Genomic DNA, 25,221 nt, shown 5'->3' with positions numbered 1-25,221 from the left:
TCCTCTGGCATTTTAACAACATTCCTATTGTTGCACCATTACTAATGTTGACGCTTGATCTCAAGGGCTCTTAAAATACCCTTTCCCGGCAGACTTGGGCTGTACCCACCCTGTTTTGCAGAAGGGAAATAATATCTTTGAATCAAGCTCTATATCACTGGGGTTTACTGCTAGCCTCACGGTCCTGCGTCTTAGGTGTGTTTATCGGCCCCAAGGTTGGTTGTCACTTCCATCAGTGTCCTCTTCTCCATAGTCTTGATGAATTAGAATCATTGCCCTTTAGCTGAACCAACCAAGGACATTAATTTGAAATATCTGAAAGCTATTCGTTTGTCAAAAGATACTTGCAGTCACAGAGACTGCAGTGATGACATTTCTGCCCCAAGCTGACTGATTGGGTTGTTTACTCTTTGAACATTCACATGCCGTGGGTCAAGGACGATGTAATCTGTGACCTTAAAATGCTTATCTTCCAAAGATGACATATTAGCTACATATTTACACACACACAAACATACACCCCTCTCTTTTGAATATAAATAATAAACACTATATTGCATCGCACAGTTTGCTAAGCACCTCCACATGGGTACTGTTACTTGATCCTCACGATTCTATCTTGAAATTAGTGTTTTTAAATTTTTAGAGACGAGGAAAAGAAAGCTTGGCAACATCAGCCCTGATGTAGTTGTTTATTTATGTTTTCATTTTACCTACTTCATTTAAAAACCATTTTGGAATTCTAAAATCACGGAAACACAATCAATTTGTTTAAAAAAAAAAAAAAACAACTAAGAAAGCAGAATAAAATTAGAGACAGAAAGTAGCTGGTGTTGGAGCAAACCAGGGCAAATGTTGGTATGTAGTCATGCAGGCTGAATAGGCCTCCCCAGTTCCCAGCATTGTGTCATAAATTGGATCTGAGTTTCCTGGAAACCTAAATAAAAATGAAAAGAAACCATTTACAAGATTCATATCGTCCATGAGGATAAAGCACATCGGTTGTTCAGAAGAAAGAACCCTTCCCCCGACAACTGAAAGAAATGTCTTCTCTAGGTATTCACTGAATGTGTGCTTCTCACTCGTGGCTGCAGAGCGGGCTCAGCTGGGAGCTTGAAAAAATGCCCATGCCCAGGGCCCCACCCCAGATCTATTAAACAGTGGGGGGGGGGAAGTGCCTGGGTATCAGCATATTTTCTTTACAGCTCCCCAGATGATCCTAATGTGTAGCCAGGATTGAAAAGCCCTGACAGTGAATTCCGAATCACTCACAGAGCAGCATCCCAACTAGATTTCTACAATAAATCCTAGAGAGAGTTATAGGAGTCCCAAGGCGTTCTGCTGGCCGGCAACAGTAGGGCACAATTTGGAAGCTGAGCTGGACCTAGATCTTCCAGCTCAGTTTCTGATGTTTTTCCTGGGAATGGGAGCAAGGGAGGGGTGGCGTTTTAAAAAATGAAACTTACGTTAAGTATTATTCCCACAAATGGAATGGTGAGTAAAGTGTTTGTGATTTGGTGGCTGTGGCATGGAAAATGACTTCAGGAACACAACCTCAGTTAATGGGGAGCCAGTGGGAGGTTGACTCAGAACCTAACCACACCCAGTCGTCCATGATATCACCTAAAAGGCTGGGGAAATCACAGGTTTATTTTATGTGTCCCCCACCTGCCACTTGTTTGTGAGGTATTGGGCATTTCATCAAGCACACAGAAAAAAATAAATCCATGTCCAAAGGGCTTGCAGTTCTACTTTCCGGTGACCCAAGGCTCCCAGAGATTATCTCATTCAGCTACTGCAAAGAAAATAGCAAGGGGATGAAAATCTGCCTCAAGAAAAAGCCATCAAACCGCAGGCTTTTGGAAGATCATAGTACGTGATTTTTAAAAAAAATTGCACCAAACATTTCTATGAAATCGCCTGGCACTAGGGAATGTTCCTACAACTAATAACACTGATAGCTTGCCATTCAGTGCTTTGCAAGTTTTTGAGCACTCACTTAGGCAGTTACATTTGATCTCTCAAGTTCACGAGAGTGTCCATGGAAAGCAGAGTGCCATATTTTCCAATAGTGAGACCAAAAAAAGGAAATTTATATCACACAAAGTTTTCCAAGCCTGCTTGAAGATCAGAATCACCTTGGGGGCACTTGTCAAACATCCAGGCCCTTTAGGAAATGCTGGCTCACCAGTGCTTGGTTGGTACTTTTTTTCTTTTTTGTTAAAACTATTGCTTAGGTTTTTCTTATCCTTAGGCAAATTTAGGATACCTGCACTTGATGGAAGCCTGGATAATGGGTTAGTCGAAAAATAGCAAGAGTCATGGGGGAAAATTTCTCTAGGTTTGAGCTCTGAAGGATCCTGACTTAACTATTTTCCCCAGATGCTCAGTAGCTGTGTGCAAATTACTTAAACTCGTTTGGCTCCAAATTCCACAAAATGGGAATTATTTTATTATCAGAATGTTAATAACAGAAAAGATAACTAATGTACATTTAATTGTCTATAGCTAATATGGTGCTTACAACCTGCAATTACCTCATGTGCAACAGTGACTATTATTATTACTAATGACCAAGTGGTCAGATTGTGAATCACTTCTCTGATAAAAAACCTGAACCTAGCCTTCATCCTGAAGCAGTGGTTCTCACCTGAGAGCAGTTTTGCTCCTAGGGAACATTTATCATTGTCCAGGTCCAGGGGACATTTTTGATGATCACGACAGGGGAGGTGCTACTGACACCTAGTGGTAGAGGCCTAGGAATGCAGCTAAACATCCTACTATGCACAGGACGTCCTGCTCCTGCAGCCCAGGGGTGCCGCTGTTGAGACGCCCTATCCTAAAGGGACAGTGAGACAAGTAAAATGTTTTGTGAGCAGAGGGATAAGTGCTTTGAGTCATTGGCGTCCCCGTGTAAATGCAGATTCAGTGGGACCCAGAAGTATTTCTGGTGGATCAGAAGGGCCTCTGGACAGGGTCAGAGGCATGGCTCTGCATCCTGGTGGTACCCCCAAGCAGAGCTGACTTGTTACACCCAGGCCCACCATTCTTTGTGTAGGATACAGCATGAATGGCGCCTTCTGGAGTTGTGCAATGAGACAGCCGTGGCCAAAGTGATACTTTGGGTAATTTCTCCCCAGGGTGTCTGAGACACCTCATTCTACTGATGGTCATTAAAACCACCTGGGGAACTTGTTGACATGCAAACATCTACCTCCATTTCCTGGATATTTCACTTTAGTAGGCTCAGGAAAGGGCCCTGGAAGCCATATTTATAAAAATCACCTCAGGGAGTTCTGAATCATGGTCATAACCAGGTTAGGACCCTCTGATTTCCCTGCCAATTAAGATCTTCAGGGCATATACAAGACCTGGACAATGGAGACATGAAGTTCTGCCCTAGATAGCTTCTCTCACCTCATGCAAATTAACCATTTTTGCATCTTTAAGGTATTTGGATTAATTTTGTGTTTTCTATTTTTACTATTAGTCCTCCTTCCACTGTTAACACCACTATCTCTACTACTGCCAGTAATAATAATAATGAACAACAACACAGGATGTCAAGGGTGGTACCATGTTCTTTAAGACTAAAATGAAACCGTCTCAAACACCATTCCGGGTGTATTTCTCCACATCTCACCCGCGACTCTAGGGTAGAGAAAGTTTGCTTCCAGCGCCAAGTTTCTGCTTCCTCTGATGTGGATCAGTTGATGGCTCATCTTGTTATCTTTCCTCATGATTGCATTGACTCAAGAGAGTTTCTCAATTAACACAAGGCCTCCATAGACACCAGGCCTGTGTGTGCAAAGTGGACTTTACAAAAAGTTTGAGTAGGTTCAGGGGCTTGTAACACAAATAACAAGGAATCACGAGAGCCTTCTGTTCAAGAATTCTCTCTGCACCACTGCCAGTTCAGACTCCAGGCATCTGGGGTGTGGCTGGATTCTGACATCCAGGCCTCTTTGGCCCCACTCTGGATGGCAAAATAAACAAAGAAATGAATGAATGAATGAATGAATATTTGTATACATGTATATATAATTTATATGTATCTATGTGAATGCGTATATATATATATGCCTGTGTGTATACGTGTGTATAGACCCATACACACACATACTTATATATTTATGTAAATGTTCTTTTGCACAACAACTCAACCTCCTCTTCATTTTGCTCTCCTTCTCCATCCTCACTCTGGGATCTGGCTTGTCACTCCTTCATGGCCCACGAAACTATTCATATGCACAAAGATAGATAATCCCTTTCCCAGGAGGAGTTGTGATGCCAGCTGCCGGGAACTCACAGACCCCACTAACCTAGCATTTGTGTGGCCTTCTGCACACTCTCATATACTGTGGTCCCTTTCATCCCCACCAGAACACTTTGAGGTCATTGTTATTTCCCTCATTTTGCAGAGGAAGACCTGAGCTTCAGAAAATTCACGTCAATTGTTTCAGGGCAATAGCGTGTAAAGGGTATAGGGACAAACTCCCCGATTCCTCAATTCTAAATCTAGAACTTCCCCATCCACAGCAGCAGTTCTCCACCCTAGAGGCACATGAAAATCATCTGGGGAACCGATCGTGGAGTTCCACCCTAGTACAATGAAAACAGAATCTGAGGGTGGTGCTCTGGCAACTATACATTTAAAAAACTTCCCTGGTGGTTCTAAAGTGCAGCCCTGTTCTGTGGACCCCAATATACCAATCTGCCAACCAGTAGACTCGAAACCATCGTGTACACAGAAGAAATGGCTGTGCTCCTGGCTCTTCTGGATCATGGAATCTGTGCTGCTCCCATGACCTCACCTAACCTTCTTCTAAATGTTGTTTTCAGACCCAAACATTTGGATCATTTGATAATGTTTCAGATGAGCATATAGCTGTTCAACAAGTGTGTCCACAATCCTACTCCTCCTTACCCCTTGTTTCTCTTTCCAGGAACCAAGAAGCGCTCTCATGGCTCACCAGCCCCCAGCACTAGCTCTGCAAGTCGCCTTACCTTGCCAGGTGGGTAGATGGCATTGTACCATCATCTTAGCAATCACAGGTAACAGAAAGGAATAGTTTCCCAGTTGATTTTGACAATTGATGAACTGGGAATCTGGCCTCTTATCTATCCAGTCCACCCCAAGTTATCAGAGAGCTTTACCCCTGTCATCAATATTTGTAAAGTTCCTTCAGGAATGGACATAATGTACTCATATTTGGGTCCTGGTCTTTCCTGTTCATTGATGCAAAGAGTAGAATCTTGTTCTTCCTTGATGTTCATCAGGACATGCTATAGAAGAACTTCTTTGAGAGACAGATGGTGCAGGGGAGTGTGAGCCTTTGCAAGAGACTTGAGTTCAAATCCCAGTTTTGCCTTCTTCAGATTGCGCAAGCTCACTACACTTATTCAGCTTCTTGGAACTCTTGTTTCTCATATGTCTGCATGATGAGGATTGGAGGCAATGCTTGTAAATTCAGCGTAATACTGACTTGTAGCTAATCTCTACTTTTGAGAAATATGGAAGTCATGTATCATCTGCACTGGGTACCATCTAACATTGACCAGAAAATTTTAAGCATTCATGATGATCCTGTATAATCACTATTTAGTATAAGGGACACCTGTTGGTCGTTCTGTCTCCATGCATAGGGTTACACTCTCTAACACAATTTAATTTTTACTAGTAAAATTTGGAAGAACACATTAGTTTGGGAGGAAGGAGAGGTCATAAATATGGACATTGGCAAATTTAAAAAGTAAAAATTATAAGAAGGAAAAATGTTAATGCTAGCACTCAGAGCTAAGATTACCCCTCCTTCCAGTCTTTATTAAATACTTTTTTCCCTAGATTAGAATTCTATCCTACATAGACATTTGTATCTTCTCTTTTAAAATTTATTATTCCATTATATTTCCTCCATGTTATTAAATATTAAACAATATTTCAGAGACTAACATTTCATAGTATACCTCAATTTATTTATATATTCATTGATAAATTTGGCTTTTATGTAGCTTACATTTTTGCTATTATAAATAACCTTACATTCCTGTCCATAAATCTTCTGAGTCTGTACATATTGATTTAAGATAGATTCCTTTAGGTAGGGTTACTAGCTCAAAGAATATGTATGTATGTATTTAAGTTCTTGACACATTATTGTCAAAATGATTTCCAGAAAGGTAGTATTATTTTATACTTTTAGTGATGTTTGCCTTTTACTACACTCCTGCAAATGTTAACATTAATACTTTACCAATTTGATAAGAAAAACTTATATTCATATTCAGTTTGCACTTACCGCGTTTTAAAAGAATCTTTTTTCTTTTTGTTATTTTTTATTAAAATTTGATCAATTAATATATAATGTATTATTAGTTTCAGAGGTAGAGGTCAGTGATTCATCAGTCTTATATAACATTCAGTGCTCATTACATCAAGTGCTCTCCTTAATGCCCATCACCCAGTTACCCCGTCCCTTCCCCCCACCCAGTGACCTTCAGTTTGTTTTCTATAATTAAGAATCTGTTTTCTAATGCTAATTTGTCTCCTAAATTTCTTCTTTTGGGAATTGCTGAATTTCATCCATTCTGGGAGGGATAGTGCCTTGCGTTTTAGTCCGTCTGTGTAGGAATGTTTTGCAATCACTGTTGTGTTATAATTTGATGAGCAGCATTTTTTTCTTGGTAATACATGAAGTAATAGCTGACTTTACAATCAGTGGTATCTTAGATTAGATGAAATATAACCTATATCTATCTGCTTTTTCAACCTCAACTTCTGTAGCTTTACTACCGCAGTCCAAATACTGCTCAGTGTCCACTGAGTAGCCCTTGAGCTTTCTTGCCACTGTCACTCTGCCTGGAATACTCCTTACCCTTTTCTAATTCTGGATAATTTCTCTTTGTGGTCCTTCCAAATCAACTAGGTAGGATTAACAGTGATGTATAATGATTTGCTTGTAAATCCCTTTACTCACTGATTGGTGGCTTTTCCAAGGGTGGCGACTATCTTTTTTTCCTGCCCCAGGGCCTATCAAGGTGATAAGCACACATTGGGTGCTCATTAATGTTTATAAGACTGGGTCTGTGGGTGTATGAGCAAGAACTGTCCGATTTCATTTATGACTATATAGAAAGCAATCACCTTCAGAAAAGATCATTTTCAAATTTGGACTTGTACTAACTATATTAATTTGTTTTTTTAGTATCGATCAGACCTTTTTCTGTAGTCTCTGCAAGCCTCTTTTATCTTGTTCCTGCTTGTAGTTTTGGTGCTTTTAGGACTATAAACATTAGGAGGAAAACTGCTCCAAATCAAACAACTCCAGTGTGTTGTAATGGTGTTTGCTTTTCTCTGTAAGCTTATAACATTCCTAGGTCATGTGGCACCTCTGACATCATTCTGGACAACCACAATAATATGCAGAGCTGACCTGGTTCCCACCTGCTGTGCTGGGATCCTACTGCTGGCCTGCTAGGTTTCCAAGGCTTATGAGTCTGTGTTGCAGCCATCTTGTCTTTGGCCTTAGTTTGGCAGTTTAAACTGGTCCTAAATTGGGTGTCTCAGGCACATTTCATATTATACCATAATTTGTTAGGCACTGAGTTCTGACCATTCCAAACTCTATAGAAATGGAAGGGTAGTTCTCAAAACATTTGACATAAGTAACCATGCGTTGTTTAGCAGACACCCTTTACATCAGTCTTTACAATGGCCAGCTCTCTACTTCTTCCTACCCCAGGAATACCACATACTGCCTCCCTTGACTCAAATGCCTCTATCACAAACTGTTGGTGTCAAACAATTTAAAATATCGTGTTTAAGGATGCTCAGAGAACCAAATAGTGAAATAATAATCCTTGAAAAGTAATAAAATGAAATTGTGCAGAACAAAAATACAAGAACAGAGATATGCAAAAGAAGCAATTCAAAATCTGAAATTTATTTATTTTTTTTAAAGATTTTATTTATTTATTCATGAGAGACATAGAAAGAGAGAGGCAGAGACACAGAGGGAGAAGCAGGCTCCATGCAGGGAGCCCGACGTGGGACTCGATCCTGGGACTCCAGGATCACACCCTGGGCCGAAGGCAGGTGCTAAACCACTGAGCCACCCAGGGATCCGCAAATCTGAAATTTAAAAAAGCAAACAACAGTCATTGGAACTTAAAAAAAGAAAAAAAAAAAAAGAAAAAACTCAAAATGAAACACAGCTGAAAAGAGAATTAATGTTGGAAGTTAGCTCTTAGGACAGGATAGCAAACATAGTATAGAGAGGAAATTATATAAAAAATGAAAGCATGAACCATAAGACTTTTAGAAGACGATGTAAAGATAAATCTGTATGACCTTAGATTAGGCAATGGTTTCTTAGATATGACACCTAAACCTTTTCTTTAAAACCTAAAGAAAAAAATAGATAAGACTTCATTAAACTTTTGTGTTCCAATGGATACCATTAAGAAAGTGGAAAGAAAATCCACAAATGGAAGAAAATATTTGAAAATCATATAGCTGATAAGGGTCTAGTATCCAGTATATGTAAAGAATTTTTATAACTCAACAATAAAAAGATAAATAACCCAATTAGAAAGAGGACAAAGATATTTTGGAAAATATCTTTTCCCCAAAAAATATACAATGGAATATGAAAAGATGCTGAACATCATTAGTCATTAGGGAAATGCAAATCAAAACCATAATGAGATACTGCTCTACATGCACTAGAATTGTGACAATAATAGCAAGTGTGATGATGTGAAGAAATTACTAGCCTGTGCATTGCTGGCGGGAATGTAAAATGGTGCAGCCACTTTGGAAAATGGTTTGGTAGTTTCTCAAAAAGTTAAACATATAGTGACTATATGACACAGCAATTCCACTCCTACATGTATTCCTGAAAGAACTGAAAACATATGTTTACACAAAAAGTTGTCCACAAATATTCAAAGCAATATTACTTATAATAGCTAAAAAATGGAGAAACTAAATGTCCATCAAGTGATGAATATATAAGCCAAATTTGCTATGTCCGTACAACAGACATATTATCTATTATCTGTCTAAAGGACTGAGTATTGATACATTCTACAACATGAATGAACCTTGAAAACATTTTGCTAAGTGAAAGAAGCCAGGCACAAAAGGCCATTGCATTGTATGATTCTATTTATGTGAAATATTCAGAATAGGCTTTTCCATAGAAAGCAAAAATGAACTAGGGGTTACTAGAAGCTTGAGGAGAGAGAATAAAGAGTGCATTCTCATGGGTATGGAATTTCTTTTTATAGTGATGGAAATATTTTGAAATTAGATATTGGTGATGGCTGCACAGCCCTGTGAATATGGTAACTGAATTACATACTTCAAGTGATGAATTTTATGTTATGTGAATTATATCTCAATAAAAAAATGAAAGAGCATGGAAGATAGATAAATGGCTCTAAAAACTCACCTTAGGTGGAAAATGCAGCTCAATTGCAATACCTAAAACCAAATAAAACTAAATGCATATCTAATGATATTGTGGAGATTGCCTAAAACTACCTCAAGAATGAGAAATTCTTTTTTTTTTTTTTTTTAAGAATGAGAAAGTTTTTAAATGCCATGGGAAGCTGTCTTTATTCAAACGGGTTGCTTATAATAAAATGACAACCAACTAATGGCAAAATTTGCATTCGTAATAGTCGATGCCAAAAGACAATGAAAATGTGTCTACCACGTGTTGAGGGAAAGTCAACGAATATATAATAGTTAAAATAGTTCAATTATTAGTTATGAGTGAAGGCAAAGTAAAAACATTTTCAGGTATGTAACGACATAATTTACCAGTTACAGGCTTCATTGAAAGAAAAATTAAGGGGATATACTTCAACAAAGAGAAAAAATATAAAGCTATAAAGCTTGAAAGACATTGTCCATTTAACATCTGTATAGTAGCCTATTATATAAATGAGCCACAGGATGTTTAATCATTCTCCTATCGATGGTTGCTTTCCATTTTTTGCCATTACAAACAATGCTTAACGTAACATCCAGTAAGAAAAGCAGGTTGCAACAAAATATATACCATCTAACACAACTTATATTATCTTTTAAAACAAGCAAAAATATTACATATTTAGTGGATGCATACAAATGCAATATATATATATATATATATATATATATATATATATATATACACACACACTCAGGGATAATAAACATCAAATTCTAGATGATGTCTTTTGGGTGGTGGGGAGAGAGAAGTATCATGGAAGAGTGTAGTAGGTACTTCCACTCTATTTGTGACATTTAATCTCTTTAAATGAACTTATGAGCTAATATGCAAAATGTTAAGGTTTGATTAAACTGTATTGAGAATGTATGGGAATTTGATATTATTATTATTATCCATATTTTTCTGTATGCTCAAAATATTATATATTAAAGAATTTTAAGTGAAAAACCTATGGCTGTCTTCCAAGACAGTTTTGTTTGGTTTCATCCATGTAAACATGATTTTACATATATTTAGGAGAAATTTAATGTTTTCCCTTTCTAACATATTGGGAGAGATGGGTATTGGGATATGAGGATTCAGATATGAAGAAAGTCCTTCTGGCAACATGCTTCAATCCAGAAGCCACCAGAGACCCCTTCATTAAAGGAACTAACTCCTTGTGTAATTTCCGAAATTATCAAAGGGGTTCCTCTAAAGCTCCCACACCAGGAGACTCTTCTGGGGACACACCTTGATTCTTCGCGTATCTATAGCAAAGTGACTCTTACGTAGTAAAGTAATAGCACCTGCAGCTAATTTTTTTCTAGAGCCACCTTCAACTATGCCCCATGAGGTTTGTGAAGCCAATCACGCTCCATGGGTGGGCTGTAAATGATGGAGAGCTGAGGAAATGTTGGCTCTCACTGGAGGAGTTGCCCAGAGCTTCAGCACTACTTACAGTCATGACTGCTAATGATGGACACTAGTCAGTGACTTACTTCTGAGCTGATTCCTCAGGGCGTCTCAGTCACATCATTTTCCTGAAGTTATCCTTAGATGGAAAGGTACAGTACTGTCACCATTCGCTGATAGAGATAGCTGATTGCTCCCCTGTGTGTGCGGCTGCTGGCGGGCACGGTAGTGTTGGCAGTAGATGCAGCTCTGCTTCTAATCTCCATGCCCGAAGTAGAAAAAGAGTTTGTGTGTTGAGATGCCAGCTGGCTTGCAATGACATTGTCGTGTGTCCTATTTTAGGGGACTACGGATAAAACGTCCATCCAGAGGATTCCTCCGAAGAGAACTGACCAGCTCTGAGGTCTGAAGACATTTTAGGAAGCTTATGCTTTTTTTTTTTTTTTTTACCAAGACAAAGTATTATGTATATCATGTTATTGAGAGGTAAACTACAAAAAATAACTTCTGATCTCCCTAATACAGGTTTTTTAATAATAAATACTTTGATATGTATTGCACATCTATTGAATATCAGGGACAGTGCTAGATTCTTAACATGTATTACCTCGTTTAATCCTCACGACAACTCTGTAAGGAAGGTACTTTATCTCCATTTCACAAATTAGGGAACTGAAGCATAATCGGATAAGTAGCTTGCCTGAAGTTAGCAGGCAGCAAGGCAAGGCAAGCCTATGCTTTTTGCTTAAGTTTCATTGCTAATGGATAAAGACTGGTGTCAAATCATCCATACTGTAACCACCTTTCTTACTCTCCCGGGGATTAGACCAATTACCCATGCACTGATTTCAGGTGCAGCTATGGGTGCGGAGGGATCCCACACTGTCTTTTTTTTTTTTTTTTAAGATTTTATTTATTTATTCATAGAGACAGAGAGAGAGAGAGGCAGAGACACAGGCAGAGGGAGAAGCAGGCATCATACAGAGAGCCTGACGTGGGACTCGATCCAGGGTCTCCAGGATCACGCCCTGGGCTGCAGGCGGCGCTAAACCGCTGCGCCACCAGGGCTGCCCCCCCACACTGTCTTTTAAGTGAAGATTCCAGTGAGTGCTCTCTTTTTGATTCTTTCATCTTGAGTTCTGTTTAAGGGATGGTGGTTGTCATTCTTCCTGTGGACTGGATCAAAGCTCATTCGTGATGTATTGAGTTGGCACTTCAGAGCTCTACAAACCTGGTGAAATTTAGCTTTGCAGGCTTCTTCTGGCATAGGTCCTTGTTGGTATGAACAACGGGCAGAGCTACTGACTGAGCCTTACACTTCCCATTTCATATGCACATGTGGAAAACCACACACATTGATGGAAAAAGCTCAAGAAAAAGACTTAGCTTTTCTCCAAAATATTTTTTTCTCGTTTGAAACAGCATGCCTCACATACATTGGGCCTGCCAGGGCAAACAAAATGAAAGAGCTAAACTGAAGATGATCCCTCCTTGAGGGAGGACTTTTTTGTTCTTTTTTTTGTTGTTAGTTAAAATAATAATTTTATTAAATGAAACCATTAATCATTAAATCATCAGGTTGCAGGGCATTTAATAGCCAGCCATTGTTTGAAGAAGAAGAGAGCTTGTTTTCCAGCCTTACTTAATTGCTCCTCCTCTTTCACCTCTCTGTCAGAGGGAGAGGGGTTTGAACACCATGCCTCAGTGCCTCTCCACACTCTAGGAAGACTTTTTTTTTTTTTAATAATAAATTTATTTTTTATTGGTGTTCAATTTGCCAACATACAGACTAACACCCAGTGCTCATCCCCTCAAGGGCCCCCCTTCGGGCCCGTCACCCATTCACCCCCACCCCCCGCCCCCTAGGAAGACTTATAGAAAGGAGCTGAGATTGAAGTGTTTGTGTAAAGCAAGTGTGTTCGGGCTACAGACTGGAGACTTCAAAGGGAAGGAACTTGCTGGCACCCTTCGATGGCAACCATGGGCAGCAAATCTAGGTATCGAGACATTGTTGACGCAGGGGACAATGTCAGGGCCTGTAGATGCTGTTCAACTTTGCCAGCTGGTGTGTATCCTAAGTGACTCATTTTTATTCTTTAGTAAGTGGGAAATCTGTGAAGGTTACCGAGTATGATGCAGAGTAGTTTACTCATTCATTAAATGTTTCTTAGCACCAACTGTTACCAGTTCTGTGATTAGGTTCTGGGGATGCAAGTGTGCATAACACCCTTTCCCTATCCCCATGAGGTTCGTAGCCAAGTTTAATTATCTGTGGAGTAAAGCATAAAGAAGCATTGAAAAAAAAAACCAAGGCGTCAGTGATTTAAGAATGGCTTCCAATGAAGGTGACTTGAAGAATTATTATGCCTCAGCATAATAAATGCAAAGAGTCTTAAGAATCAAAAATGTCCTTGTTATTTTCCTAATTGCACCCAGATTAGAATTCAGGGACTGAAACTTCTTTCATTCTGGTTGGTTGTCTAAGTCACACTTCCCATCCCAGCCAGGATTTCCAGCACTCACTCACATTCATGGTTAGGCATCGCCCAAAGTGATTTCATGAACATCCATGCATGTTGTACCTTGTGTAAATAGTTTAGAATGTGGGCTGAATGTTTTTGCTTTGCTCCAAATGGCCCTTAGTTTCAGCAAAGGGGTTCCCTCAGGTAGCTGATAAATATATTTCCATATATATATACATGCACATTTTGGATAATTAATCTTTCATGAATCAGAATGGTCTGTTCTCTGCCGAGTGTTCACAAATAAATTTATTAAGTTAATCTCTTCATTGTGTGGTAGGGTCTTTCATGTAGTAAAATCCAGTTGTGCAGGGAATTGTATGACTTTTCTACACTATAATAACAAATCCATCAAGAGGCACCATTAAAAGGCCCTCAGTGATGAGCATTCATCCCCTGTGCTAAATTTTAATGGTAGCCACATACCAAGCACCTACGACATGGTGGCAGTCTGCAAGGTTACAAGTTACTGTACATATGTTATCTCATTTACATCCCCTTTAAAATCTTCAGAGCACCATGCAAGGCGGTTACTGTTCTTCCCATTTTTCAGAAAAACAGAAACAGAAAACCTGAGTCCCAGAATAGTTTATCTTCTTAGAATCTTACAACTAGTAACAGCTTAACCCAGTTATGTGCTGTCCCAACTCATGCTTCTCTTGTAATAATACCACACCACCTGTCCCCAGAATATATTTTCATGGGTTCAGTTCTTGTCACAGATCTTAGCACATGGCCATGGGTTGGAAACTCCTGCATGTAATGACAAAACCCTGCCACCTGCCCCAGGCATCCCTTAATGCCCAAGTATAAGGTGACTTAGTCTCAGAACAAACTTGGATCCTAAGCCAGTGTTTCTCAAACTGGGTGCACATTAGAATCACTGGACATGACAAACATACTGATACTTGGGCTCCACCTTAAAATAATGGATTGTTTCGGAGATTCTTAGGGGTAGGGCTTGGGCATCAGTAAACTTTAAAGCTCTCCAACTAATCTGATATGCATCCAGGTTGAGAACTGCAGGTGGATGCAAACAGCTTCAGTCTGGATGAAGGGCCACAAAACCATATGGTTTATCTTTTCCCTATGGACATATGTTCCTCTGGGGGCCTAGAAATGCTGATGGATCATCTTTCTATCCTAGGTAGTGATTTGGTTCATGCAGTGTCCTCTCAGCTCCTTCTGGATAGCTTCTCAGACAGCAGGTTTCCTGTTTTTGTGCTCTTTGCTCTGTGAAGTGAAAATGTGGATCCAGGAGGTTATTGAGCATTCTCATGTTTTTGAGGTTAAGTCCTTGGAGAGCCAGTGTCTTTTAAAATGTAGATGATGGGTTTCGTTATTGTAGTTTTAATATAAAATACACCTTGAAGAGCATAAGGGTAGATCATCACCTTAGACAACAATACATATGAAGGGTATGGTTTAAGAGTGATTTTCTGGCTGGGTTTATGTTGCTAAATTGTATTTCTATGAAAGGAAGAGACACTAATCAGTGTGGCCTCAGTATAATGCTTTCTGTGCCTTGAGACAGATGAATTCCCTAGCTGGGAAACTATACTACTACTGAATTTTCCTGGCAATAGCAAATCTTCCAGCTAATTCCTGAATTGTAGGGTCTTCATCTGAGGAAGGATTAGAAATAGATAGCAAGATAGCACCTACCACATGTCAGTGCCATGCTGACTGTTCACTTACGTGATTACCTTCACTTATCATCACAGCTCTCTGTAGTGAGAGTTATCATCTCTTTTTTACGTAGGAAACTGAAATCATGTGCTTGAGTCATAGGGGAGTAGAGACGGAACTGAATCTGGCCCCTTCCAAGGATGGGGGCAGCTGCAATAACGGATGTGAAAACACTGAATGGTACAGAGGACGGAGAACCATACTACTAATCTTCTTAAACAGTATAGCCTTGGGTTTACAAAAGTTGTTATGTTTCACTTTCATTTTTCAAAGCACCTCATGGGAAGCCTAGATAATGAACAAGAACCAAGTCTATTCTGTTGAAATGTATTAGTATCTTCCATTTACCCTTTAAGGAAAAGACCAGCTTTGGAAACCAATTGATCGAAACTGCTAGAGGTTTAAAGGGTGTGTTTCTCCCTTGGGAATGGCATGAACCCTTCTTGTTTCAGTCCTCCATGGAGCTGATACTAGCATTGAGGGGAGTCTTTTGGCTGATTCTGTGTTTTCTCATGAGCTCACCTTCAAAATGCCACTGATTCATGCCAAATTAGCTAATGAGGCTGACCTGACCAGAATCAGATATAAACCCGGTTGGAATTGCAGACAATCTGAAAAGATATCCTAGAAAGAAGCTAGAAATAGTCCAAAGGGGAAACACATCCAGAGGCATAAAACATCAGGCAGATTGTCCCAAAGGGTGGATTATCTCAAATTGAGCAACACTATAACTAGCGGCCCAAAGTCAGTCCTGTAAGAAATGACAGTGCCTGTCCTAGAAGTCTTCCTGGCATTCGGGAGTTCCCCTTGGACATGGTCACTCTCCCTACAAGCATCTTAAGAGAAGTCATCAGGAACTGCAGGCATTCTTTATGCCAGACGCTGTAGGAAATCCTTTATAAGCCCAATGTGGCTGACTCCTCCCAGCAGCCCTATGAGATAGGCAACATCGTTACACGTGGGCTGCAGAGGAGAATCATGAAGCTTATATAGGGGAAGTGATTTGCCCAAGAAAAAACAGGAGTGGTAGAAGCGGGCTTTAAGATTCCTAGCTTGTCCATTGGCAGAATGGGCCAAAAGCTTAGTGTTGCGTCCTGTCTTAAAAATAAGATATCTTGAAATAATTAGGCATTGGGGAATTTTTATAGTGTGCCCATTCCAAATGGCTCACCTTGAATGTGTTTTGTAAGTGGGAAGTGATGTTTCATCCCACCAGCCGAGAAAATTCTCCCAGAGGACTTAGAGTTGGTGGTTTTCAATATTTTAAAAATCCATCCAAAATGCCACCTTCCTGCTCAGCATTTTTATTTCAAGTACAGGAGTCTTGTATAAAGTTTGCTGTGGATTCTCACAAAGAACAGTGGATTTAGTCCACATGTAGGTAGAAGGAAAAGCACGGATGAGACAGGCTGTACCCCCTGCTGCTGACATGGCTCAGCCTACTCCATGTGTCCATAGAAGTGGCTGTGAAGGAGTGCCCAGGTCCCTCTGTCAGCTGCCTTATGTCAGGGCTGGGGCCCAGGGAAGGCCCATGGAGTCCCCTGAGTATTGCCTGCAGGACAGATGTTCCCTTCCCACTGGTCCTCTCTCCTGGGACAAGTTGCATAGCCACAAGTCAGGAATGTGTTATAACATTTGGCAGTCAACTTGTTTTAATAAATTCAACAACAATTTAAACAACAACAACAAACTAGATCTCTGCCTGCAGAGCTCTCACTCTTACCCCTCAGACAGACATCAGGAACATGCTCTTTGTCTTGTCTTATATTTTTCCTTTTCTGGATGTTAGATTTATTTAGAAAATAATGGCGAATCTCAGGGTTGGCTCTTGGTGTGGATCTCCTTACAATCCTCAGATGATGGCACTTGAAGTTGTTTTCTCCAACAAAAGAATGCCTTTCATTTCTCAGAGCTTTTGTCTTCATGGTAGGCCCAACAAGAAGAACAAAGTGTGGTAGACAGGAGCAGGGGGGAAGCATAATTCTGAAGACTGCAAGTAACTTTAACAGATGCATAAAGACTCCTCCCCACCCAGGCAGTTTGTTGTGATCAAAATATAGCAGCAACATTGGCTAGCTCTCTACAGTTTACACAACACTTTGTGTGTGCAAAATATTATTAACTATTGTTTCTTTTGTGAAAAGGAGATGTTTGGAGAAACCAAAACAGTAGTTTTCAAACACACACAGTGGAATTATCTGAGGAGCTTTAGAAACTCCTGAGGTCTCAGGCTAAATGCCCCTAGATTCAGCTTTAATTGACCTGAGCTTTGGGATTTTTAAAAGCTCCCCCGGTGGTTCTCATTTGCACCCTGGGTAAGAACCACCAAATTAAAAATTTCACCCAAAATCCTGAAGCTCTACCTGGCTTGACTGTTCATCAACAGTGGTTGTGACTTCTGGAATTCCTATTAACATTCCAACCTGGCATAAGTAAAGCAAGAGACAAAAGCAGTTATTTAAGAGACCTGTTAGCCAGGACTTTTATATAATTCCTTCCTGAGCCATTATCACAAATTATATTAGGTGCATGTGTAGGGGGCAAGAGGATGATTTGCTTTTGCTTTGGGGGAAGTGTGAGTATACCTACTAACAAGTGTGTTCAAGAATCCTATATATTACACGGATTAGATACTCAAATATTGAGAGTATTAAACTTCTTAAAGTTTGACTCTTTAAACTATTATGCTACTTTTTAAAACCTACTCTGAACTTGGGTCCAAGGTTACTTTAAATATCGAATGAAGGCTCTGAAGTTGAGCCACTTGGATGTGAATCCAGGATCCAGACTTCCTGCATACCAGCTGTGTTGGCTTTGGCAAGTTACTTAAGCTCTCTAAGCCCCGGTTTTCCTCACCCAAAAAGGGGGTGATAACAGTGCTTACTTCATAGGATTGTAAAGAAGATTAAAATCTCATTCACATTAAATTCTTAGCATTGTGCCTAGCACACAATGTATGTCAGGTATCATAGCTATTTTACCATGGTGAATCCTGAAATGAAAATCACAAGCTCGGTTCTTATATCATTCCATCCTTGATGGAGCTGATGTTAGCATTCTGATCCTTTTGCAATTCAGAACTCATGAATGATTTTTGCGCATTTTTATAAGAGCCTTCCATCCGCTTTCAGGCAGATACCACAAGTAGACATTGATTTTAGAAATGAAATGTATGGCAGTGGCATTTTATTCTTCATGTAAAACAACATTTCAGAAGCAACAAATATTTTTTTTTTTAATTTGTTAGGGTGTGTGTGTGTGTGAATGCAGATAGAAAAGGTCTAAAATGGAAATGGTTTTTTTGCAAAGATCATATCACGGCATTATCTTTGAAAGGGCAGAAAACATAATGTCCAACACTTCTTATTTTAGAATGGTGCTAATATTAGAATTTATTCAGAAGCTAAGTGTAGACCAAGTTGCTGCCCTCAGAGGTAGTGCTCTGCAACAGAGATTCAGAAAATCTCCATAAGGAGTTGCTACTCCTGCAGTGCCTGGAAGCAGAAGACCACCGTGAGGTCAGAGAGGATCAAAAGAACAGAGACAGATTCTCACACAGATTGTTATTTAACTCGTGGAGAGTGGGCAGGACCAGCAGTAGCTGAGGACCAGTGATAGTTCTCTGTGGCCTGTTCTCACTTTGCGCGAAACAACGGGGTGTCCCGAAGTAGGGATTTATGACAGTAGATGATATGATACCATAAGATAAGGATAATAATGAATTAGGCCAGTCTTTTCTGAAAGTGTCTTCTGCTGAACACTCTGTGAGATGAAGGGAATTTCTTAACCTAATAAGATTGAGAAAAACCACAGGCTGTCGGCTCTTCTTAAGGATTTCTAATACACATCCCCATTATTTGGGTGTCTGAGAAGTCCTGCCACGAAGATAGTAGTTTGACTTTAACCCAGTTAAATTTGACTAAGGAATCTCCCTGTCCCTCAACAACACCTATTACATTCACAACTTTATTGAAGGGTACTTTGAGAAACAATAATAGACTAATATAATCTTAAAGAGCTTTAAAAGTCCTCTTTCACATTGCAATACCTGAATCCAACTAACCGTATTAATTTGATGTAGGACTAAATCTGAATCTATTTCCAGAAGAACAATTCTATGCACTCATCTCCCACACCATAAAGAAAGTAACCACCAAGCAAAATGGCCTCAAGGACAGAGACAGAGGCAGACACAGAGAGGGAAAAACAAGTCGGTGGTGGCTGAGGAAAGGGAGATGATCACACACACTTTTGGGAGAACTGTGGTGTTTACGAGAAAGATGAGATTTAAACAAACGGGGATTCAAACTCCTCCTCAAAGAGGCCTGCTTTTATGAAAAACAAATTATTGTGTGTAATTGTGAAATAAAGGATGGTGATGTGTCAGTTTTTGTCTTGCACTTTTCTTTTGCTAAGTGCATTTGAAACTAATAGAGATAATGACTCTCCCACGTTCAGGCTCTGAGCAGCGATATGTGCCTTTGTCAGATCTTCAGTAGCTAATTAGACCATTTCCACCAAGTAAATTGCTCTAAGAGATGAGAGCAGACTTTGTGACTATGTCCCCAAGAGAAAAAAAAAGGTCCAACTTGCTAACAACCAAGCATATGGAGGGGAGGGGGATTCTGTTCTCAGTTCGGTTATTTTCTACACCCCCCCCCCCACCCGGGGGAAGGAGGGGGTGGATTTTAACACCACTGCTCAGGTTCAGCTGTGGAATGTGTGCAGTTGTTGAAAGGGGAAGGATCAGATCCTCTTCCAGTATCTCAGCAATAGCCAGTATACAAATGAAAGGGCCTTAGGAGGCCACACGGGCACCCCCTAAACCAAAGTCTCCTCTAAATTCAAGATGGTGGCCTTATCCCTGGTTCTGCTCTTTTGCTCTGTCATCAAATCATGTTCCCCTGCAGAGAGGAAAGGTAATCAATGCATACAGAACAGCACTGTATGAATTTTTCTTTTTTCCAACATTTTGAGTAAGGGTGACAGCAGGCATGTAAGTATTTCCACAATCTTGGTGGGGAGCCGATCTCTATCAGCAGGCTCAACTCTATTTGCAGCGACTCCAGTGGCAAGGGGAGTTTTTGTTCAGACGATCAGAATTCCAGCAAACGGTAAATGTTTCTTCATGCTGAGAAGTGGGAAATTCAATAATACTTTGGCTGGGTTCATGCTGAGTAGTGAAAATAGAATGAATATGGAGAGGGATTGTGACTTGAAGAGCAGTAAATCAGCTAGCCCAGATGCTTGCAACAATCCGCTTTTAATCTGAAGCCTCTCTTGTTTCTACCCCGTTCTCCAGGGTAACAGGGCTGTTTTTACACTTGTTTCTAGAGTGTTTTGCGCTGTTCGCCATAAAGCACAGAATTGAGCGCTCTGAGGTCTTTCAAAAAAACCTCTCTGTTCTTCCGCATAGATATTATTATGTCACTACTTGACCATTTACTCCAAGTCTCTACTTCGTGTTAGCCTAACTCAGAAGGCAAAGGTAGTGTGGGTGTTATGGTAGTAATAGCATCCCTAATTATGCCTGAACACTTTTTTCTTCTGTAAGCGAAGTGACAAGTTTCAGTAGGGGTCACTAGAATGGAAGTCCTACAAGGGCAGGGATTTCTGTCTGTTTTGTTCACTGTTCTATCAGCAACACCCAAGAACTCTAAGAAGTCAATGAATGCGTCTTAGTGTACAGACTGTGAAAAAGTATGGTCAGCTCTGAGCTCTCGGAGATGTCTCAGACTAACACCCAAAATGACCTCAGTTTTGCTGGCTTTTTATTATGCATGGTTTTGTAGAAAATCTCTGACTTGCAATTCTATGGAAAGAAATTTCAGTAGTATGTTTCTTTTTCAAAAGTTATGTCACCAAAAACTGATCATCATAGAAAAATTAGAAAATAGAAACAATGAACCAAAAACTATGTTTCTACTCCTCTGAGCTAATCACTGCCAGGATTTAAAGATGTGATCTTCTGGATTTTCTGATGCACGTATCGGTACATTTTTATTGTAATAAGATTAGATTATATTTACTGGGTTTTTGTTTGTTTGTTTGTTTGTTTTTTGGTTTAACAGTATCGCATGAACCTCTATTTTTATTAATAGATATCTATATCGGCTTTTCCGTAGATCACAGTAGTATATTTTAAGAATGTACCAGAACTTAACTAACCCCTATGATTGTATATTTAAGTTGTCAAGAAGGGGAAGAGCTGGGTGCAGAGGGAGGAGGAATCCAGTAATACTTTATGTCTCTATGTGGCTTGACTGCTCATTTCTTTTTAGCACTGAATAATAACCCACTTATAGATGTTCTACAACATGTTTATTCAGTTAACCATTGAAGGAGTTGTTGGCTTATAGTTTTTGTCAATTATGAATAAACTTTTATAAAATTCATGTACAGGTTTTTAATGTGAACATCAGTTTTCAAATCATTTGGGTAATACCTAGCAGCACAATTGCTGGAACATGTGGTAAAACTATGACTAGCTTCATAAGAAACTGTCAAACTCTTCCAAAGTGGCTGTAATACTTAACATTCCCACCAGCAAGAATGGGAGTTCCTATTGCTCTGCATCGTCACCAGCGATTGGTGTCATCTGTTTTGTTTTGGATTTTATCCATCCTGATAGGTGTGTAGTGTATATCATTGCTGTTTTAATTCGCAATTCCCTAATGACATAAATTGTTACTTTTTTTTTGCCATATGCATATCTTCTTCTGTGAGGAGTCGGTTCAGATCTTTTGCTCCATTGTAAATTGCATTGTTTATTTCCCTTTGCTGAATTTTAAGAGTTTAAAAATATATATTTTGGATACAAGACCTTTATATGTGTGTTTGGCAAATATTCTCTCAGTGATGTCCTTTTTTTTTAGCACTTCAGGATTGTGTGCCATTTTGCTGAACCTAAAAGCTTATAGACAATGCTAAATGCTGATTCATGGTATGACTCTGCTCACCTGTGTTTGCTTTGCTATTTGCTAAAGTGATCCCACTGCTCCTCTCACTTCCTTAACCCCAAACATTCATTGTCAAAAAAGCACTCGTATTCTGGGGTCATCATTGTCCATCTCTAAGAATTTGTCTTTATTTAAGTAAATGACCAAGGTGAGAATGTCTTTATTCATCTGTCTGCAGTAAGATTCCAGTGAGGGTCCAACTTGTTTGTGTCCTGGTTTTAAAGAAAACAGACAGGCCTAGGGGGGGAGCACATTGCCCACAGTGTTTACGTTGGGCAGTGTCATTGGTGAGGCTAATGGTTGTCTGTCTTCCTTTGCATGGCCGCCAGTCATCAAGGCTCCTCTGCGTCATTTTAAACGCCCTGCTTATGCATCTAGTTCCTACGCACCTTCGGTCCCAAAGAAAACTGATGAGCATCCTGCGAGGTACAAGATGCTGGATCAGAGGATCAAAATGAAAAAGATTCAGAATATCTCACATAACTGGAACAGAAAATAGGTCAAGGGGACAGTGAAGGAAAGGCCCACTCAACTTCCTCTCAGCACTCACCAGCCACGGTGGGATAGGTTTCCAAGACCCTTGGAGGCCTTGGAGGGCTGGTGCTTTTGTGATGGACTCCATCAAGGCAAAGTGAAGTCCATATGTGATTTTCCCCTTTGTTCTGTAAAGGACGCACCTGTAACTGGACCTGGGAGTCAACACAGACTCCAATAATAAGACGGTAGTCTCATGTGGCTTTTATTTGTATAGATCTTTCAAAGTCTAAGTTGGACCCGGGTTAAAATAATGCATCTTCTTTAGAAAATTCCTCCCACTGACACTTCTTTTATCCCTAGAAGTTGACTTGCCACAATAAGAATATTGGCTTAATAATCATTGAAGTTAAGAAATGCACTTCTTAAAACACTTTTTCCAATTTTAAATACAATGGGAAGAATGTTTTTACAAGTGCATTCCTTAATTACAGTGATTATTACAATATTTAAAATTCAGGTAAATACATAACTTTCAAAGTAAGTGCATTAAAGTTAAAAGTTGTGTTTCTGAATGTAACAATTGCAGAGGGAAAATAAGACTAATGAATAGTTGAGTTCATGGAGGATTCTAAAGTGAGGCTTCATAAAGCAGATATAAGTTAAAAATAAAGATCCTTGCTTTGGTTTTCATGGCAGGCTTCCTGCCTCATTTTGTCCCTTTGGAGATGTGAGAGTTTGCAGGAAATAACATTTTGGCTCTACTTCTAATTTGTTACTTTTACTTATAGTTGACAGTGCTAGAAATCAATGGGATGCCCATGCCTCAGAGACTCCAGGTTTGAGATCTACCCCAGGAGATGTCCATTTTGTCTCGTGATCCTGGGGCAGGAGGGTGTAAATTATTGAACCTAATTTGAATCCCTTATTTGCAGATTTTTCTCCATAAATTTGGAGATACCTCTAAGTTAAATTTCAGATCATCCTCTCAGCAGACCATATAGCATAGCAAAGGCCCTTTGGGATCTCAGTTGCTCTTACAGCTCTTGGTGGAATGGAAGTCAGTAACTCACTTCTCTGCACTGTGACATTTTTACCTCTCCTGAATGTCTCCTAGACTTTTTACTTTGGGACTAAAATCACACAAAATGGTAAGGAAATGTTCAAGGCCAGAAAAGACTTTTGAACTGTTCAAGAAATGGTCTGAGGCAGTGGAAAATTTTAGGTATGTTGTCTGGCAGTCCTGGTCACCAGTCCTGTCCCATCTATAACTAGTTGCATGTCCTCAGTCTAATGGCATAATCTTTAAAAGCTTCAGTTTGCTTAACTAGAAAGTGGGATTCATAATACCCATTGCCTTTTGTGGTGAAGATTGAGGATAACACGGATTTGGATTGTTATTGCTGACCTCAGTGAGTAATAAGAGCACGACAGATGTAACTGTGAACATTCCACATCCAGAAAAAAAACTCTCAGGCTCCCCTGCAAAAAAGGAGCTGCGCACTGATGGCCACAGCCTTTGGGGGTCTGATCGTAAAGGGTTTCGAACTCTTTGGCCACAGTTCACTTCCAGTAAACCACAGTTATGCAAGGTGAGCCAGCTCCAGAGTTTAGTGCCCATCATGCCATTGAGCAATTTATTTAAAACATGCTTTACGATGGTATTGCAGGGAAATTTAATTACTATACAAAAAAAAAAAAATCACTGTGACTTTTTGTTAGGAAAGCAATTGTAATTCTTAACTCCCTGCTTGGTGCCTAAGCAAAGGATCCTTCTGCAGGCTGGCAGTGTCTATTCCACCTGAATTAGGTTAGCTCAACAGGTAGTTCCTCTCTGTTTGTATACAGATGCCCCAGTGTTGCTTCACAGAGCCATTTAGCCACACAATGAAACTGCCCATGGGTAGTGGCCTCCTTGCTCCCCAGGGGATCATCGATGATGTTCCTCATCTATCCGTCAATTCTTTCAGTCTTAGGCATTGAGACAGCAAGTGGCTGTGCTTTCTTGACGTTAGAAGCCATGATCCTAGGGAAGACAGTTGGCTCCTTCTGTATTCTTTTATCCCAATATATTATTTTTCAGCTTTGGCTAATATCTTGATTGAACACATGTACAGATACCGAGATTCTGCTTTGCTTGTAAAATGCCTACCATGTTTTTTTGCATGATGGATTGTATAGAAATGCCAGATTATATTCTTATAGCAAATAAAAATATGCTTTTAAAGGACTTTCTTGTATGAGTCACCTTTTTCTTCTCCAGATTTCTGGGATTCACTTGAAAAGAGTTAGATTTTCCCTATGCTTGGCACTACTCAGTCCTGAATATCTTGTCAAGATGAATAGCGTAACAAGCTTCTCAGTTGGCTTCCTGATTGTATAGGGTTTTTAAAACCACCTTGCCCCTATGCCAACCCAATCAATTAATTTGTTACTATGAATAACCCAGAATACCGGCTAGTCTATGGGTAAGCACCTGTGTTATCAACTCCGTTTATATCATCCCAGGCCAAGCTATATACTTGGTAGTTCAGAACTGGCACTGTGGGGCTAGAAAAATCTAACATTAAATCTTGGCTCTGCCTTTTGTTTGTTCTGTGAGCTCTAGCAAGTTTTGGAATCCCTCTGAACTTCAGTTTCCTCGGCTGTAAAATGAGGGTAATATTATTACCTGGCTCA

The 25,221-nt window shown here is 39.8% G+C and overlaps 1 protein-coding gene across 15 annotated transcripts in view; it reads left to right on the top strand.

Annotated features, from left to right (window-relative positions):
* PDE1C (phosphodiesterase 1C) overlaps positions 1–24,772 on the top strand; it is a 570,553-nt gene extending 545,781 nt beyond the window's left edge. For 7 of the 15 annotated variants that reach the window (XM_072764660.1, XM_072764664.1, XM_072764677.1 and 4 more), the window contains 2 exons: positions 4,947–5,015; positions 22,398–24,772. In XM_072764660.1, coding sequence (XP_072620761.1) covers positions 4,947–5,015; positions 22,398–22,567 — 239 coding nt within the window. In that variant the 3' untranslated portion in view covers positions 22,568–24,772. Of the gene's footprint in view, positions 1–4,946; positions 5,016–11,240; positions 11,385–22,397 lie in introns of all 15 variants that reach the window. The other 8 variants (XM_072764662.1, XM_072764665.1, XM_072764671.1 and 5 more) reach the window with 2 other exon arrangements.
* Positions 24,773–25,221: the final 449 nt, after the last annotated feature.

Source organism: Vulpes vulpes, chromosome 7, assembly GCF_048418805.1.
Source record: "Vulpes vulpes isolate BD-2025 chromosome 7, VulVul3, whole genome shotgun sequence".
Classification (NCBI taxonomy): Eukaryota; Metazoa; Chordata; class Mammalia; order Carnivora; family Canidae; genus Vulpes; species Vulpes vulpes.
The sequence above is the reverse complement of the archived record's forward strand: the minus strand, read 5'-3'. Positions and strand labels throughout refer to the sequence as shown.